This window comes from Dinoponera quadriceps, unplaced genomic scaffold (assembly GCF_001313825.1).
Source record: "Dinoponera quadriceps isolate SergipeBrazil2010 unplaced genomic scaffold, ASM131382v1 scaffold707, whole genome shotgun sequence".
Classification (NCBI taxonomy): Eukaryota; Metazoa; Arthropoda; class Insecta; order Hymenoptera; family Formicidae; genus Dinoponera; species Dinoponera quadriceps.
In genome coordinates, this window is record NW_014555450.1 from 1,113,977 (window position 1) to 1,133,941 (window position 19,965).

Below are 19,965 nucleotides of genomic sequence, written 5' to 3' on the forward strand. Positions count from 1 at the left end.
CTTATTTAAATGAGAAGCACGCATCGCGAAACGTCGGCTCGAAGAATGTTATAATGTCTGCTGGTTCGCGGATATATGTTGATATGAATTTTTTTCACGTTTTGGGGAGCTCGCTCTCGATTTCAGTTACACCCTGTATATATAAATATATATAAAATTTGAAAGAGCAAACACCCGACAGTCGTTCGTATAATCGAACTTTGAAAATCCGTGTGATTTTGTCGCGCCTATCTTGCGCGCCAACGGCATATAAAAATAGCGATGGTCCAGAAAGCGGGGCGCATTGTCGCACGAAACACGCGACGCTATAAATTCCCCATTCCAAAATTAGTATCCTCCGAGACTGCAGTCTATATTCTGGAGGAGATATTCGGCACAAATCAAATAACGAAGGTCGCGAATATCTCTCATTGCGGCGTGATTGTTTACTTGGCAACGTGTCGACGAGATGTCAGAAGCCGTTCCACAAATCATGTCGCAACGGTGTCGACACAACGCGCCCGCGGCCGAAGATACATACGCATATACGTGGAAACAAAGCGACTTCGACTGAGCCGGCAGCACGAATCGTCGCGACGCAAACAACACGGCGATATACGGTAACGCCTTGCTATTTCCCACGTGAGTCTGAAATTAGCATCCCCGCCTGATTTTGATGTGCACGCACGAGCAGCGAGAGGCCGAAGTAGGGAGCGCGAGCACGCGTGCGTTACATTGAAGAGTGGCCACGTGTCCTCCGCGATAGAAACGGACTTACGATCGTTTATAAAGAGACTGTCGGACGGAGTGTGCGGGTCTCTCTGGTAGCCCTCCGGTGATCTTGACCGAATCGGAAGTTCCATCGCGGGAACACGTTTGTGTTTCGTAGTGTTGTGCCGCCCCGCGGGTCACCCGACATTACGCCGTCATGCCGGCCGATTTTCGCGCAGGTAAGTCCGCCTTTAACGGGGAATGTCTTAGCTCTCGTCGAGGGACGGTCGGCAGACGCGCGGTTAACAAGTGGTGGCGAGTAAATCGCGGACCGAAATAGAATTTCACCGTCATAATTAGAGCACGTGGTACGAATAGCCACGTTCGGAATCGCATGTTCGGGACGTTATCGAGACGCACGCTGTTATTATATCGTGAAAATAAAATGTGTTATTTTCGAGTGTAATCATCGCCTGAGCGTTTCCTAATATCTTATAAATCGAATCGGTGAAAATCGTGTGACTAATTGAACCAGTGAAACAGTAATCTATCGATAAATCAGTAAGCACGTTGCAAATTCAAGTCTGTTATTTTAACTGAGGCTTTTCTTACATATTTCTTGCCGTTTTAAGTCACGTCGCTTGACACGATTGAACGTGTTAATTTATAATTTAACACGATTAAACGTTTTAAATGAGCGTAATTTGCAGCGAAATTTTACTGATTTGCGACACTTGTAATTATGATCACTAGTGACAATTCTCAATGATGATATATTGATTGCGTTTTGGAGAGTACGTTCTTGCGAAATTGTGAGCGTTTTCTTGTTTTTTCTTTCTAGAACTTTAACCAGTTCTAACGAAGTCATCCATCAAACGTCTGATATAAGCATGATAAAAATTCAGAATAAGTTCGAAGGTGTACGTTAAGGCGCTAAAAGCGCTATCAATATACATGCAATCTATCGGAATGCGAATATCGGAAGAGGAAGCGTGACACAGTTTGCACACCGGCGAAACAAAGTCCAACTGCCCGGACGTACTCATAATTAATTCTGGAATCTATTAGATATTAAGTTAATTTAAAAATCGCCGATAATGGGTGCTTGCGTTTTTCCGTGCGGCGCAATTGCAGCGGAAAGATATTCTCCAATTTGATTTCGCGGGTGAAGTTAAAACGATCGTAAAACGAAATGAATAAATGAGAAGGTTATAACTGAAATGCTAAATGTAAGAGACGCTGCATGTAAATTCCCGTGTGCTTTTCTATCTATCATGGCGGAAATAGCGTTTGAACGTTAATAACAAACGATCAAGTAAGAATTTATATGAACGTTTCGGCGAAGTTGAGTGCAATGAGAGGCGGAAGTTTCACAAATGGAGCCATTTGTTAATTAACTATATTAAATTAGTTAGGTTGCACGCTAATGGGCGCTTTATGCGACGCAGCTATTTCGAAACCCTATTTCAGGGTTAGATTGCGTGTGAGCGGAACTTCTCTGTGACACGGTAGTGATTCGTCTCGTATTTCGTGATCGTCAATGGAAGTGGCAGTAGCGTTGCCATTCTGCGAGTAAGTGACTCCATAACTTCGGGCCGTCGACCTTAGCTCAAATACCAAAATGGTTTTCACCTTCGACTTCCACTTTAACGAACTCGAAATAGAATCCTGCGACTTTGACTCCGTGGCTTTGCCATATGCGATAGATTAGTGTAAAAAATCTCTTCTTTCGGATTAAATATCGAAAAAAGAAAAAAAAAACACGAAAACGGTAGAGGTGGAAGTAGAGAACGAAAGCGCGATTAAAGTAAGCGCGAAAATAATTACCGTGCGAAAATACCGGCAGATTTTTCGGATTATTCTTCGCGATTCTTGATTTCTCGTGCATGAAAAAATTTCAATTCGCGTAACACGACGGGACAAGACGAAAACTGGGTGACAAAGAAGAAACGATGTTTCTGTTATCGCGACTGGAAATATTTGTTTGAATATTTTTGGCTGCATTAAAACTTGATTGAGATAAGTGAGAACAATTGACCGAATCAAAATCTCCTATAGGAATCTTCTTATTCCTACAAACGAGTTTTCGTCCCCAGACAACAGAAAATCAGTCACACGAATGAAGAATTTTTTTTCCGCGTGTTTGCGCCGATGCTCACTATCACTTCATTTTTCTCGTCTCCAATCACTCGTAGATCAAAGTGCATTCTTTAACACGATTTCACGACAACATCGAACAACTTATGAAAGATAATAATTATCGACACGGTTCTGACAGACAAAACAATCTGTGAAATTAAATTTGATTTTGTGTCGCGGTGTTTGATATCGTAAATTTTCATACTATTGGATTGGTACAATGTATGTGTATTATGTACGCATTACATGCGTTCGTTGGGATTTCAATTAATATATTTACGCCGGATGTAAATATATATATTTTACGAATTTTCAAATTGGTGTGTGATTTGGATGATAGAGTATATAAATATTATCGTGAGCAATTTTGTCGTTAACGCGCGCACACGTTTATGATCGACGTCCGCGTATAAAGCAAGCACGCGATATGTTAGGCACAATCTGTTGCAACAGGGGAGCTCATGTTTATATAATATTATAATCGACGCGCCGATCATGACAATTCTCTCTTCTACGTGATAATTACGCGATACACGTGTTGGCCGGCGCATTACCTCGCGCACCATACCGTGCAAAATGAAGATTTCGCGTACATAGCAACGAGCGTTTTCTTTTCATTCTCACACTATTGAAATTTCAACTGTATTATCACGGGGAAATTTTAGAGTGATAAAAATTATACCACACGTCATGGATTTCGCCGACGTTACACATCGCTCACGTCGCAATTTCGTTCTTGCACGATTAATTTGTTAAGCTCGTAACACAGTCAAATTACAATTTCATCTAACGATACGCGAAGTTCTAATTTCGTTCACTGACAATTGCTACAACGTAACTACTTCAAGAAAGATAGCTCCAGATATTATAACGCGGCGTATTCCATATCTCTGAAATTTCTGCACATCGAATTCGCGAATATTCCGCTCCGAGATCGTGGCGTATAATTTCAAGGATTTCTCCTCCATCCGTTCAGACAGGAACACTATTTTTATCGACGTATCTTGAGAAATTGTTTCGTTGATACAGACAACAGAACGAGCGCACATCAAGTGCACTTTTCTTCAGCAACACGTCTCGAGGTACAACGATTTTTCAAGCTTTCGCCTTGTCTTTTTTCACAACTTATCAGGCACGAAGTTTACAGTAGTGAGAAGTGAAATGGCTCGTCTCTCTTTGCTTAACCGATATGATAAGAAACATCGTATTGACGATAAAGTCTTTCTTTCTCTCTCTTTCATCTCATGATAGTCGACCTATCGATATTACTCCATATCTGTTGCAAACGGAAACCTTCGTTAACCAAGTGTTATCGTACCACTTAACTTAGTTCTTCTTTAGAAGTGTACTATACTTTTTGTGGCATAAACATTGATATAAGTTAATATAATCATAAATTTTGACATATAAAACAGTCAAATTGACTAAAACCAAATGTTCGTATTACGAATAATTTAAATTAAAGTAATTAATTTCATGTATTAATATAATACGTTAATGTGTTAATAAGCTATGTCATGGCAGTTCACGTGATAGATTTTCTAGTCTCGTCTTTATTTAAATTTGAGCCATATGCGAAAATTTTTGGAATTGTGAACTATTTACGATGATTGACATATTTACGTCATTCCAACAGCGCGAAATCATTTGGTGAGAATATTTATACAACGGTCAGCATGTGATTAGACTTTCAACTCGACGATATGGCCGTATCGCCGGTCTTTATCGCTTTAGTGTGGTAACACATTCATTCCGATATCGACATATATATACAAATGGCGAAGCTGTTTTGCGGTTATCTCAATTCCGCTGTAAGTAAACGCTGATCTATAATTAAGGAGTGTGTGTTAATCGCACTAGGCGAAAAGGGGAAACCTCCATCCTTCCGAAAATGTATCCTTGCATAACTTAACGCCGATACAAATAGAACGAGAAACGTTGTCAATATTAGTTTTAGAAGTTGATCGATGAGACAACGAAGAGATTAGGCGCCTTGAATGTATTATTGCGCTCGAGGATACGAAGACTGAGTGAGCACGGCTGGAATAAAATTACGCGGGCCGGATGGAAACGTGGAAATTCTGCAGAATTAAAGCGTGAATGTCGCTTCTAGCCGCGTAACACTTCTCGTCGTCGAAATCCTTCCCACGCCTTTGTCTTCGTCGTGCAACCTGCGTAATTCGCGGTGGCGAACCCGATGTAATTACATAATATCGGCGAGCTAATTAGAAATGTTCCTCCATGAGATATTTTCGCTTCCTTAAAAACGAATAAAAGGAAAACTCGTTTATCGCTGAAGGTTAAACGATAATTTTTGCATTCTTGCTCTCTTCTAGCGTACATCTCATAACATCGATGCACGATGCTATTGACGAGCGCGAACTTGCTACACGATTCAACCGTCACGCGATGACGCAAGTTCCTCAAGAGTGCTTGAGCTGCGCGCAAACGTTTATTATCGGCTACTGGAATAAAAAAACTAATGACGTGATTACATAATTATAAGGTCAAAACGATTGAATTTTTACTTAGGCGAAAGTAAAAATTACCACGAACAACACTACACAGTTCAGTTTTCGCGAAGCGTGCAGAGAGGTATCCCTTTGATGCTACAAATATGAAGTTAATTCCGGTTTCTCCACTTGAAGACTTAAGGTAGAACGAGAATTTCGGGACTCGGGAACCGTTCGGATCGCTTTCGGAAAAGCAGCGCAGCCTGAGAAGAGTGTCGAAAATTGACGACGAGAAAACCCGGCTTGTCGCAGTGATATAAACAAAGGAAAATCGATCCCCCTGCAGCCTTGGAGCCAACAAAAAGACGCACGCCGACTTATCGTCGTGTACGCACCGTGTTACGGATCATTAGTTAATTTGTGTCGGTTTAACTTGCGCTTGGCCGTACGTATACGTATAACGCCGTTTATCGGTCTAACGGACGGATTATGCCGGCTAATTGCCGCGTAATCTCTTGGCGGCGCTCCCGCGAAATTAACCGATTGTATGCAGATCGTAGATTAAAGCTTCGTTAGTGGGAGGACGATCGTCCTCCTTGAGTGGCGATTAAAGGCGCACAAGCGTGTCTTCTTGCGCGCCCCGATGCATCCATCCATGCCGCTCTGCAGCGAGCGTCGCGCCGCTAACGATCGGTTCGCAGCGGCCGACGTGCGATTTATCGGTGATAAACGCAGCGTTAAAAATTACCGCGTAATCTCGGTGATTTCGCGTGCGATGCGCATTGCCGCACGTGTGCACCGGATGCGCGCTTAGATGTTAATTTTCATCACCGTATCGGAGTACGGTGCTATAAAAATGAATCGACTGCGCAAGATCGTTTCTATCGCACGCGTCATTATCCGTTCAATTAATGATCGTTGAACATTGAAAATATCACGGGCGTGTTGCGGCCTGGTCGTGTCGATAAGGAGTTAAGAGCTACAACGATTAGACTAGAATATTCTTTCTACTGAGCTGGATGAAGCGATTTTCCTTTATGCAGAAACTTGCGTGTCGAATCTGTCGGTAGTAAATTAAACGTAATACGATGAATATGCAATTCCACAACTTGAACATAAAAAAATCGAATGACCGAATGACTCGCGGTCTGAAGAGAACTTCGTGGAAGTGCGTGATAGATGAAGTTTACTGGCGACGCATGAGCCGGATATAAAACATTATTTATCGAGTGTAATTATATAGTAGCTAAATACAGTCGGTCGCAAGACAGCTGCAATAGTTTTTCTTTGACATGTTTTGGAATATACAAAAATGATGACGAAGCAAACCTATAAATCAAGAACATACGCAGTAGATAGATAGCTGTGTGAAAATTGCATATACATATGTAATTACATATATACATATGTAATTTATAAACATATGTATTTATGTGTATATGTAACTTTGACAGCTGCCTATCTACTACGTATATTTGTGAATCATAAATTCGCTTAGTCTTATCTTTTTACATGTTTTGAAATTTTTTACATGTTTTGTAAAAAAAAAAACCTCGCAAACGTCCTATGATCGATTGCAGGAGAGACCGGAGCTAGTTGGCTAAAGGAGTAAATTGGCAAAATTGATTATTTCTGCTATTTTCCAACAGATTGCAGAATCGAGCAAACAAAGATTTCAAAGATAGTTATGAAATCTCTACCGTAAAACTGTGCTGAAACTAGTATCAGGGCCAAACCATCTTCTAGGAAACTTCACTTGTTCAAAATATCTAATCTAATCTTCAAAGCATTTTAACCTAATGTATTACTAACATTAACATCCAGAAGTTTTACATATACGACATCTATTAACAGAATTATGAATAACGTGCAGCTGACTGTATATAATTATGCACTGAAGAAAGAAATTGTTAAGTCAATGATATACGATAAATATACGATTTCTGTAAACGAACAACGTTCATTGAACTTTCGGACGGTTCCATGCCTTTTTATCAAATCGGCCGGAAATAGTGAGGAAATAGCGAGGAAAGATTTTATATGCGTAGGCTCTGTTTTTTAGAAAAACATTCATCCGTTTTTATCACGCGATGCGTTTATTATCAGCGGATAAGAATTATCAGCAGGTTTTGAAAGCGAAATCACATTACGTGCTTGACTTTTCATCCGTCATTTATGATAAAATTCAGATATCTCATCACCGATCTATCCGCGAGTTCGATCGTCTATGATGTAATAATTGCATAGTCGTAAACATATAGATCAAGATTTCTTCGGTATATTAGAAAGAAACTATGCAATAATTTATTGGCGCCATGAAATTTACATAGACTAGCAAATATGGCAAAGACATTACGGAAACGTTATTCAGGTTTTTATTATCCACTCAGAGAAGCAGAACAATTCCACGAATAAGTCACTATATTTTCTATTTTACAACAGCACATACGGAAATAGAAATTGATAGATAGAAATTGATAGATCCGCGTTTTACCGGGTCATTTATTGTTCGTGTAATTACAACATCGTGCAGAACTCGATTTCTCAAAGAGAACGAAAAGATAGAAACAAAAGGATAATATTTCGTTACGTTACAATAAATTGTGAAATAAATATTATTTGAATTATACGGTGCAGGGCGGTTTTTCCTCGCTAAATCGAATCCGTCCCTACAGTATGTTTTACGTGCGAGCTCTCACTTCGTAAAAACTGAGATAAAAACTGCTTCGTAAAAATCGTAATTAATTACCCGGTTTCTCTTTTATCTGCCAATTATATTATTTTCCGCATTAGGAGTCTGCATCCGACGTCGCTGCAACCGAGTCGCGAATTGCCGCAAGTTTCGTAATCCGATGTCGATTTATGTCAATACCAGTTTTTATGGCTCACTCGTCGTTTCCATTGAGAGTTAAACGTATCGATACGTTAACAGATTTGTCATTTACAACATTTCCGTCAATTGAGAAATAGACATCGTCGGTAATTAGCATACTAGCGATACGATTTGATTTATTTACAAACGTTGGGTTATTTTCATCGCGCGGGAACAATAGTATTAAAAAACGTTTTCAACGAACATGAACCGTAGAATATTTTATAACGGCCGGATCGCGAGAGGATAATTGTTTTTTTGATACGACAAGGGAGGAACAATCATATCCGATCGATGACAGAATTCTACGTTTGGTATATATCACAAATCGCTTACATTCACAACGCCGATGCTCGACGATTATTCAATATAGCTGATCGGTGCTTGTGGAATTTTTGACGATCCGAATTCTTTTACAAATGAAAAGTATGTACACCCTAACGGTAACCCGAATTGTTGGTGCAGCATTTTAATTCATTTGCGGCAGGAAGATTGTTTACAACATATCACTTGACATAAAAGTTATGTGCCGATGATTTTCGGTTTTTTCAACGTGATGTGACAAAATTGCCCTGTTTATTAAGTCGAATCTGGAAGTTTAATACTAATAGTAGTGATTAAGACGCGAGTACATTTTATATATGTTTGCATATAAGATATCGTGTGACAGTGCGATATATCATCACGGATGAGTTAAGCATAAATTACAATGACACTTGTTCCTTAACGCAAATTTAACTGTAACTCTTCACTGCTTTACGTATATATCTTGCGATAAGAGAGTTAACCGTTCTGCCTCCGAAAATAAGGCAGATAAAGATTATTTCACGTTATCGTTACCTCATCATCTGACACTCTTTATTGAATGTTCTTGTTTGCTTCGTTAACTCTTCTTTCCATTATCTAACGTAAAATGGATGGTGAAAGCATATAATAATTTTTGTCGTAACCGTAAGTTCATAAGAAAACTGACCAATCACAATCGATTATTCTCCTTTCGGTCGAAAAATAATCAATTAGTTAGTTAATTTTCTTACGATTACGACTAAAAATTTGTTACATGCAAATGCCTTTATATCCAGATAATTTCGATTATTGCGTTGCAACCTTTAAGGGGATTATTTTTTACTTGATAATAATTATTATTGACTTGATCATAACTATTGTTAGTTAAAATAAAGCTTATTATTATGATTTCCTTCTCGGTTCTTTCAATTGTTAACTCGGGAACAGTCAACTGGGGTCATTTTAGGCCTCAATTAAAAGCCGCTATTATTAACACAAAATAGAGCATATTAACCATTATTCTATGATTTGGGAACATTATAGATATAGATTTGCTCGCTGCGTTTTGAAAAAGATTTGGAGAAACCAAAGAATATTTAAGAAATAGAATAAGCACATCAAGTATCTTATTATGATAGTATTTCAAATGAATGAAGATATCAATTTAAAAAAATATTGTTTTATTGCTTATTTTTGATGGAATAGCATATTTAAAAGTTTAAAAGTTGTTTACGTAAAAAAAAAAAAAATAAGGACTACTACCGGGTTAAAATCACAAAAGATGCAGCGTATTATCTAGAGTACAACTTGTGAGATTTTGATTTCTGTGAACATTTCTGTTGTTCTCTCGAAGACATGTTCTTGAAAACGCACATGTTTCATTAAATCCACGAGCCGGAGTAAGTTTCTCACAAATTTAGCGCGACGATATTCGAAGCGTGACGTTCTTTGAAGTTGCACAGCGACGAGTGTCACGGTTTTGCATAATTAAACGCCTGTCAGCGAGTAATGTAATCAGCTGATTTAGCTATTTGCGTTTGATTTAAGCCGATGCAAAGTAACGACTGCGTCAATCAAACAGCGGTCTGCGTGAACCAAAGCGGTCTTTTTTCTCCGACGGACAAGTTACTTACTAGCGCGTGCACAAGTAAAATGACGTCGTGCGACGACCTTGTTCGCTAGCGGCGATACGACGCCGCACGGTATCTACCTTTCTCGAAAGCTGTTCCATCGGTGATAGTCGTACAGGTAGTGTCACGTTAGTCGCCCGTGTGCGTACAAAATGTACCGGAATCGCCGCAAAGAGAGAGGCGAGTAACGTAATCGCGTAGATTAGGTGGGCTGCTGGACAGGTCAAGACCGTCGGCGTGTGACTATTGCGTATATTCGCGGCTACTTTCGGGAAATTCCTCGGGAGGAAAAGTTCAATGCAGATGGCGGATCGAGAAATGGCAAGTCCAGCAGCCTACTCCTTTCCACGCGGAAGGTATCTGAGAAATCGCCGCGCAGTAACGGAACCTGAGGAGCGCGGGAAGAGATTTCGTCCGGGCGCAACGTAAACCTGATACTCTTATAAGTATTTCATTCATCAATATCTCGAGTATTTTCAATTGTCCTCGTGTCACTGAGCTATATCGTCCTCCCACCCGATTTGACAGTCGCTCCGACCACGGATTCTATTTCGACGTTGGATCGTCCAGTTAACGGAGAACATCCTGCCTTTCAGGATTCAAGAAATGGATGCAAGGAGAGGGCACGATGAAGAGGAATCTGCTCTGCGGATTGGCAGAGCTGATTGGCACGGCTCTCCTGGTGTTCCTGGGATGCATGGGATGCGTGGGTAGTCTCGGCGTAGCACCTCCTCATGTGCAAATATCGCTAACCTTCGGCTTCGTCGTTTCGATTGTGGTTCAGGTCAGTATGTGGGTCGGCAATCCTCGGCCGGTGCACTCGGTCGTTTCTCTCGCCACCATAGTCTTATATTCGCTCGGAGTCTGATAGAAACATACGACCGCGTCGCACCATATGGCGGGAGACAACGCAGACGGGGCACGATTTACATAATCCTGCGCGCAATTGTGCCCAAAATACACACACACACACACACACCCGCGTGATTTCCATGATTAAATAAAACCGGTCGCTCGTACGATCGGCTGGCGCCGAGGTGTCCGAGGAGTCGGCTCCGCTCGAGACGATGAAAATGCGTGACAGTCGGTCCCGCTAAGTGTGGGCCCAAAAATTCGAAATTAATCCGGTTCCTCGTCAACTAAAGCGACCCGAGATCGAGATTTATTACTCGCGTATCGAGGCTCGCGTGATGCCTGGCGTCAAAGGCCGCGTTTCACTGCGCTATACCGCATTTATACGTCGCCTTTCGCTCGCAAACTGCGCACACCGATGAAACCTCTGGCGAGTTCATGTCGTGGTTTCTTAACGAATGCTCCGATTCTTCCAACGCGCCTGTGATGTGCATATCATTGGCTTTCACATGGCGCGTAATTTTGTATCTCTAGTCACGACGCTTGGATCGATAAAACGTCGGACAAAGAAAGAAAAGAGTTATTTTTTTCGAAACACTAATGATTATGTGTTGATTCACTCGATCAATAATTTTCCCCGATTTCGTTTTCAGTGCATCGGTCACATCAGTCAAGCTCACATCAATCCTGCAGTCACCATGGGTGCCGTCGTCCTCGGGAAAAAGTCCATTCTCGAGGCTTTAATTTACATCGTATCGCAGATTATTGGCGGTATTCTGGGCTTCGGTATACTGAAGGTATAAGAAAATCTAATTATTCTCTTCCGCCGAGAGCATAACTAGCCGAGCGATTAATTATATACCAACGAAGAAAAATAGGTTGATTCAAGTGGCTACTCTAAAGATTACGGTCGAATAAAGTTGTAACTTAGCGAAGATAAGTGTAAAAATGGAAGATTTACTTAAATTTATATTCGTTGGTTTAGAACGTGTCGCTTCGCCTCGAATTGTTCAGTCAAGCGATAATAGCGTTTGATTTTACGAATATAATGGAAGCTTTAACGATATAGTGTATTGAAGCGTGCATTATGAAATAGACGATGCTCGGTTAAGAGCCGGGGTAACCGAGTGTACACGAGAGAGAGAGAGAGAGAGAGAGATATCCGCTGCGTAAATAAAATTTTTACTCCCATCGTATTGACACATATGGCTTTCAACGCGTCTGTTGTAATTCAGATTAAATATTATCGAAACGGGGGAACATACACACATATGAGGAGAACGTGAGTTTTCTTGAAGGTGCGATTAACATTTTGCACGATGACTTTTCAATTGAAGGACCGATTATCGAGCAGGGCGAGACAGGCGGCAGATATTTATGGGGTTGCACAGAACGGGACAAAATAAACCGAGAATCTGCCGGATGGTATCAGTACTTAGCGAGACGCGGTTCGCGACCTTTGCTTAATCTGCAATTCAGCGCACGTGTTGTCCAATTAATAACGAACGCTTTCGCGTAATCAGAGGAGAGGCTTGCCGCCGGGGTATCTGTTTCGCGCAGTAAGACGTCGACGCGGCAATATTCAGATAAATCCGAGCAAAACGAAGGGCTCTCTTTGCCTCCGCACACATATAATAGAAAAATGCATTCCTCGAGGTTCATTGATCGCGGAAAACTACGGGCCGTCGTTCGATATTCATCGTGGAAACAATGAACACGGTCACGTAAACAAAGGCGCGGTGAATGATGATGGTGCGGAAGCGGAAATATTTCTTCTGAAATAAGGGAACGAGGCGAAATACGGCGTATTTCCAAACCGCCGAGTGTGTCGCAAATATCCCTTGTTATTGTCGCAGTCGACAGCTATTTAATATATTCACAATTTTGCAGCGCGCGTACACACTCTTTCTCTGCGCAATAAATAAAAATAAAAGTCATTGTGTATCCGAAACTTTTATCGAAGTGTTTGCTTTCGCAAGTAATAAACGATGCGTTTTTTTATTCGTCCACATTTCCATAGCATTTGTTTCACTTCTATCCACAATGAAACCCGGCGCGTTATTTTGTTTCGCGATAAACGAGAGGCAAACAATGCGAGTCGAAAGATAACAGTTTTAATTTCGGCCAAGAGGAAAAATGATTAAATTGAATGTGAAAAGGCACCGTGATATATAAAATCGGCCGATGCGCCTTTTCGCTCTTCTCCCTTCTCGCAAAACAGCGGACTGCAATTTCCGTCTCTAATTCAAGCACCGAAAAAGATGACTCGTGATTAAAGAACGACTGTTCAATTCCCGTCACGCGCGATTCAACCACTAATCACTTGGTCGCGAACACTTCGATAAAATCTTCGAATGTAATGACGTTTTCTACTTATTCCGTCATCCGAGCACGGTTCTTCGACGATTCGCAGGTGGTAACACCGACGGAGAAACTGACAGCCGGCACGGTCGAACAGGCCGATATGTTTTGTGTGACCGATGTACACGGCAGCATGTCCGCGATTCAGGGCTTCCTTCTCGAAGCCATCGCCACCGGCGTTCTGATGCTGCTCGTGTGCTCCGTCTGGGACGTCAGAAACGAGAAGAACACGGACTCGGTGCCACTCAAGTTCGGTCTCACGGTGGCCGTACTGGCGATGGCGGTCGGCCCTTATACCGGCTGTAGTATAAACCCGGCGAGGTCATTCGCACCGGCATTGTGGAACAATCAGTGGGCGCGTCACTGGATCTACTGGTTCGGCCCGATCGCCGGTAGCCTGTTTTCCGCCTTCATGTACAAGACCGTCTTCGGCGTTCCGGATAAGGTCGAGGAGGAACCCGTTCCCGAGGCGGTCGCCCTCAACAGCCTGGAGAGCCAGAAGCCGGAGGTGAGACGAATGCGCGAGTAGATCGCGCGCACGTTGAATATACAGGGTGTCTGAAATCTTTCTTAGTATCGGTGGTGGTGTGCAGGTAGAACAGGAAAATCATTTTGCAAAATTCATTTGATTTCAACGTATACCTTTGGCGATACGCGATTAACAGTGTATTTACACATCACGGATACCAAGAAAGGTTTCAGACACCCTGTATAGTTGAACCGAATCGCTTAGCTCGTAAACGTTTCGTTGTATATTAAAATGCGAGCGAAAACGCAGCCGCCATTATCGATAGCTCCCGTTATGTTTATTTTATAGAATTACCGTGCGGAAAATTCGCTCGGTGTTATTGAATCGACCAGCTGTCGCAATTGAGCAATGCATTTTCATATCAAGCTGTCGTTTACCTTCAATCGGTTCAGTCATCACGATCTCGCGAAAATAATGCCTACGTTACTCGTGGTCACGGAAACGCGACGATTGACGTAAGCTTCAAAACTTTTCTCATATCTTTTGCTTGAAAAGATATCGAACTGACTTGACCGAAAATTACAACCGGCTTAGGGAACATTCTTATTTTCTACGCTTTCTCTAACATCATCGATGAGATATGAAACACGTTCGGATCCCGCGTAAGAGGAACCACGTCCCGTCTCGGCAATAATTCTCGTTAACGACGTTTCGGCGAAATTAATGACCATTTTCGTGCGACTTTAAACGACCCTTTAAAATGCGGGAGAAACGGGGGCTCATGTGGCTTTATCATGTAAACGCCATGCCCGCCATGCATCAAGGCTTTTCGCATGACGCGGATTATCTTGTAAGGGCCGGCCGTAAAGGTCGACGATAAATCGCTAGGTGGGCAAGGAAGTTCAGTAAAACTGGTTTTACGGGACGTTACCGGAGAGCTGGATTTAACATCGTCGGTTTACCCGTCGATGCGAGCTCCAAAGTGGATAAGGAAAAAGCCATCCGTCCCGGAGATATTGTATTTTATTCTTATATATCTCCTTATTTCGCTCTGATCGAGGGCCGCGATTTTATCCGTTGCGACGTTTGGTTACAACCGTCTGAAAGCCCGTCGAACAAAAGCGATCTGGCTTTAGGAGGATAAAAGTACTTTAATCGCTACAACCTACAAGGCTGTGCGCGAGACGATTCTCAGGCCCGAACGAGTCACCGTCTTTTGTTTTCTCGCGCCGTCGTTGTCTCAAGACTCGCCGTATCTGTCGCTCAGAACGAGCGTACAATGAAATATTCTTTTAGTTTCACGAAAATAATACTTCCGATTTCGGGAGAATTAATTTCATCCGCGCATAATAGACGGCTCGCGCGCAGAAACGGTGGTTTAATCAGAGAGACAGAGCAAAAAGTGTCTGCTCTCTCATTCACCTTGATTAAAACCATGGAGGATTATTATCGACAGATGTTATTTACGATGCCGCTATTTATTAACCGCAATGCAGCGCGCGGTCAATAGCCATTATTCGCTAATTCGCAATTATTAGCGATCCTCAAACATTCTCATTTTCTGGAAGCAACGAAATATCCTCGCCGTTTGAAATACGATTTTCGAGCCAAACGCGACATCAAAGAGATTAACCGGGGAATTAACTGACATTCTCGTATTCGTCTTTCAGCAGTCCTAATTCGCCGGCGAGAAGGAGGAAGTGGATCGCGATCGAGGTGGCAGGCGATAAGGAGAAGCTAAAACTCGATCGCAAGCGGAGGGAAAGGGTTACTGCGTGCTGCGGAACGCACGGGCGATTCGACAGAATCTCCAGAATCGTGGGCGATCTTCGAGGCTCAACCAGGCTGTCCTCGCAATCCCCGAGATAGAAGACAATCGTTTCGGCCGTCGAGCGATCCGCATTGGATCATCGTCAACGTAGACTGACGTAGTAGTTCCTCGCATATGTCCGATGAGACCGCGAGTCATTTCATTAGTCGTTAATTTTAGGAACCGTCAGCGTGGTCCGTGGTCATCAACGTTGCCAATGACAATAAAACAGTTTGGTCTAAACCCAAACCTTAGAGATAAACCAAGACATTTTAATCAGAAACTTTTCTATAAAATCTATTTTTACAGAATCTTTAATTAAATCTGTTGCGGCCTGCCCGTTTAATTAAAGCCGTCGGAATGCCTCGAAATGACACTCTTACGCGGCGCGCAAAGGTATCTCAACGCGATCCTCGGGTATGTTTCGCGATTAAATGCTTATCGATACGAAATACGAGATCGTCCTCGGGTAAACTATCGCGCTACTTTCTCTCTATAACATAGTGTACATTCGTTTGCCATAAGTGTCTTGACATTTCTCGTATATACGCAAGATATTGTGTATATACTTCTTACTCGAATCTATTATATATACTAGAGATAAGTATCGGACACGCGAGCCGATGTGAAGGAAAATAGCAAGCGGAACGATTTTAGCGTTTAGCACCCAGTCTTGCGCATGGAGACGCTCTTTAATTCTTCAGTATAGATTTCGCAAATTCGATGATACAAAAATAATTCGAGCTATTTTCGCTACGTCCATCTCGCACATCCGTTGCATGTTTAATATAGTTATATACATAACCCGATTAAACGTTATAATATCGTTTGATGAATCGTTTTTAGCAGTTATTCGTATAATTGGAGAGAGAGAGAGAGAGAATAAGAGAGAACGGACTATTTTCTACTCACGTTTATTGGTCGTCCGATGGCCGGAAGCGAGAACGTCGGTCCTCCTTCGGGCGAACGGGAACCGATGACTTTTTACGTATTTTTGTTTCGTAAATATACGATCGTTATTTTTACAGTTACGCGTATACTCGCTCGCAGCGTCACGGCGGGAAAAACGTCCGTCGTCGTGAAAAAAGATCCTTTCCTGCCCGTCAGAGCAGCGTGTGCTTTCGACAGCTAGCCAACGTACGCGAAGCAAATAATTGTGATTTTACTATTTATATATTTTATCAAGATCAACACGAATACATATGTATAGAACAACGCGAAAGTGCTTAATTAATTATTCGCGTCCGTACTCGCATACCCCTTTGTTTCCGTTTCCCGTGGAAATGGAAGCATTTGTCCTTCATGTCTTCGTTTAATCCTCCGATCGTGATTAAATGTTCGAGGCAATTTCGTACTTTTGTACACCGATAAACCGTGCATTCGCATTTCGGTTAAGTTTTAAGCGTACTCATGGCGCACACTATCAAAACAGGCAAATGAAAATAACAGCTCTGATTGAAAAGGATTGAGCGAATGTCATCGAAAAAACGTGACGCGCGCAAAAAAGTGTAACTTTTTGATTTTCCTCTTTGCCGCGGGCTGTATGCGCCGCCAAAATTTGTAACTCGCTCGCAATCTACATCACCCGCGTCCGTATCGGAGTACAAACATTTCATCAGTTCGTCTAAAACGACGAAAAAAAGGGTAACAAAGACTAATAGCGTCATCCTCTCGCGCTTTAATCGTCACGTGTTAATCGGCCATCGATTGCAACGACCATTTATACGCGCGAAACATTTATAGTATCGCGTTTAAATTATTACCGTTTAACGAGTCGCGTGTAATTCTCGCTGAGCACGTATGTGATCATTAACAATGAGCTTTGACGTACCGTACTGCGTATTGTGAAAGTGGAAACAAAAGCGAAATACTTCGCCACTTTTGTCCTCGTAATAATATATTATGCTGTTTGTCTTTGCCACAATATAAGCGATTACCAGCTGTGTAATTCCACGTGTCTTAACAGGCGAGTGCGATTCCGTAAACATTGCGTAAAGACATGTATGCAAATTTGTTATGTAGCTACAGTGCTTATTTTCTCCAAGCTCCATTTTTATACATTTGGTTCTCCAATGTTGCCCGAAAAAATAGAGAAAACAATATGAAAAAATAATATAACAATTAACACATTAAATAAAGTTTAATTATTTTTACTATATTAATGTATCGTTAATGAAATCAAAAATTAAATATAATATCATAATATATGAATATGAATTTTTATTACAATTAAATTATTATACGTATATTACTCTTCAATATATAACACACAATGTACGTAATATGTAATATATATAAAATAAAAATTTTCCGTTATATCGTATATCATTAAGTTACAATTTCTGGCTATTCCTCTTTTTAGAAAAGCCGCATTGGGGTCAACGTGAGGTCGCAACAAATGGCCGAATAAAAAAAAAGAAGAAGGTATCGGCGTGTCTTGCAGAAGAAATTGATTTGGGGCGTAAAAAGGGGCGTGTTGCCGGTGGTAATGGTGACGCGTCCCGAATAACTTTCCAACTCTCCCATTCACCACGTTCTGCGTTTGCAACGTGTCGCCTGGTGCACCGGCCGTTCGTGACTAGCTCGCAGTCGGGGTTTGCTGCAGTACAGGCGCATCTGTCAGTGCCCTCGCGGATATTGGAAGCGGGTCGTGGCGGCGGTATGCTGCATTTTCACGCTCTAACAATGCGCGAGAGATTTCACGAGAATTATCGAAGACGCGAGAGGAAAAAGTTAAGCGCGTCTACGAGTGGGCGACGGTCGTCTCGGCGTTTCTTACGGAAATATCACGTTCGCGCGAGCTGATAGAGGGATATTTAGTATTCAATTAAACGCGGAGTATTAGCTAGCCAGAGCTAGAGGGGGTGAATAAAACAATGGGGCTTGAGAGTTCCTAACCAGCGGATATATACGGTGTTCATTTCGCAATGCTACTTTTCGGACGGTTCGCATGGCGACAACTGTCCGAGTCCATGAGCGGTTAAAATAAGAGATTTTAGCGAATCAAGTTTCAAAGACGCGAGCCTGAACAGTGAGACCTTCTATCTTTCTAAGCACATTTTTCTGTTATCGAAATCCGAACTCGAGATTCGGTTACTAAGACGCGGCCAACGTCGTAAACAAAAAGATCTCGTTCGAAGTAATAGCATACAACATTCTATTGCCGACGGTATTCAACATTTCATTCGTAGACGCGTGGAGATATGGTCTATGATACAGCAAGTGCGGCAATAAGCGAACACCCTGTACACATAATGCGCATCGCATTTTGCGCGAGTGGGTCTCACGGGGACGATAACTCGTTACGTAACGCAAAATTAGACAGGAACGGCGGCTCGCTTAAGCAACGAGGAGTGGTCCGAGCAAAAAAAAAAGAAAAAAAAAAGCAGAAAAAGGAGAACGATAAGAGAATTCAAGAATACGAAAGAAGAAGAGGGGAAGGGAGAGAAGATTGCTCGCGAGCGAAACTGCATCCGGATGACGTCTCGCGTTCGAGCCACATTTTCCCCTCGGAAAGAAAAGTAATATTTCCGTATGATTTACATGCTGGGCGGCAGGTCGCTCGTTAATAATTCAATTTTCAATCTGGTCTTAATGCTCCCCCTCCCCGGCTTTCCCCAACTTCATCCCTTCTCTCGCTCTCTTTACTTCACGTCTTCGTGCTTCTTCGTCGTCGTCTCTTCCCGTGCGCCCCTTCCTTCCATTTCTTCTTATTCTCTTTTTATCTTTTCTTTCGTCGGCACTTATTCCGCCGTGTCGACGTCCAGATAAGGACGAAATAAGCACGAAGCGAGCGCGAATAAATTTTTACATCGCCGTCTATCCCGGTCTCGCCGCGTACTTTTCACGTCCGCGACTCGTAATCAAAAGCGGTGAGAAATTCGACGAGAAAAAGAAGAAAAGAGAAGAAGAGGAGGGGGAACGGGTATATCTCCTTTTTAATGGAGATTTTATCGTTGAAACGCGAGAACGGTTGAGTCGGGGATACACGCGTTAATGGCAAGACGGGAAGACCTTCAAGGTCGAAGCGAGTGAATTAAGCGGTCGAGGTTGGGCACTAATTAAAGCATGGCTCCGCGTCTCGAGGCTGCGGGATTGGTTGATTCGATTAGCCGTAGGCGAAGTTTCATGTCTCGTAGCCGGGGATACACATTACTATGGCCTAATACCCAAATGAACCGCCACGGTGCATTACAAAGTGTTACGCGATCTATAGACGCCCGAAACGAGCTACCGTCCTGCATCCTAAACCGCCGCAAATAACTCACGGTTATTTCGTCGAGTTACTTTATCAAGTAACTTGTACAGAAGTAAGAAGTCGTATCGATCATCGCGAGAAAAACACGAGTTATAAAAAGAAAAATTCCTTTTCCATAGTAAGACTCCCGCAAGTTTTTCATTAT

At 42.1% G+C, this 19,965-nt stretch overlaps 1 protein-coding gene across 1 annotated transcript; it reads left to right on the forward strand.

Moving 5' to 3' along the window:
* Window positions 1-698: 698 nt before the first annotated feature.
* LOC106744239 (aquaporin AQPcic-like) lies at window positions 699-17,718 on the forward strand. Its single transcript, XM_014618822.1, has 5 exons — window positions 699-929; window positions 10,667-10,854; window positions 11,576-11,719; window positions 13,336-13,791; window positions 15,423-17,718. Exons 1-5 carry the CDS (start codon window positions 908-910, stop codon window positions 15,429-15,431), a joined length of 819 nt encoding a protein of 272 aa, XP_014474308.1. The 5' UTR covers window positions 699-907; the 3' UTR covers window positions 15,432-17,718.
* The last annotated feature ends 2,247 nt before the right edge of the window (window positions 17,719-19,965 follow it).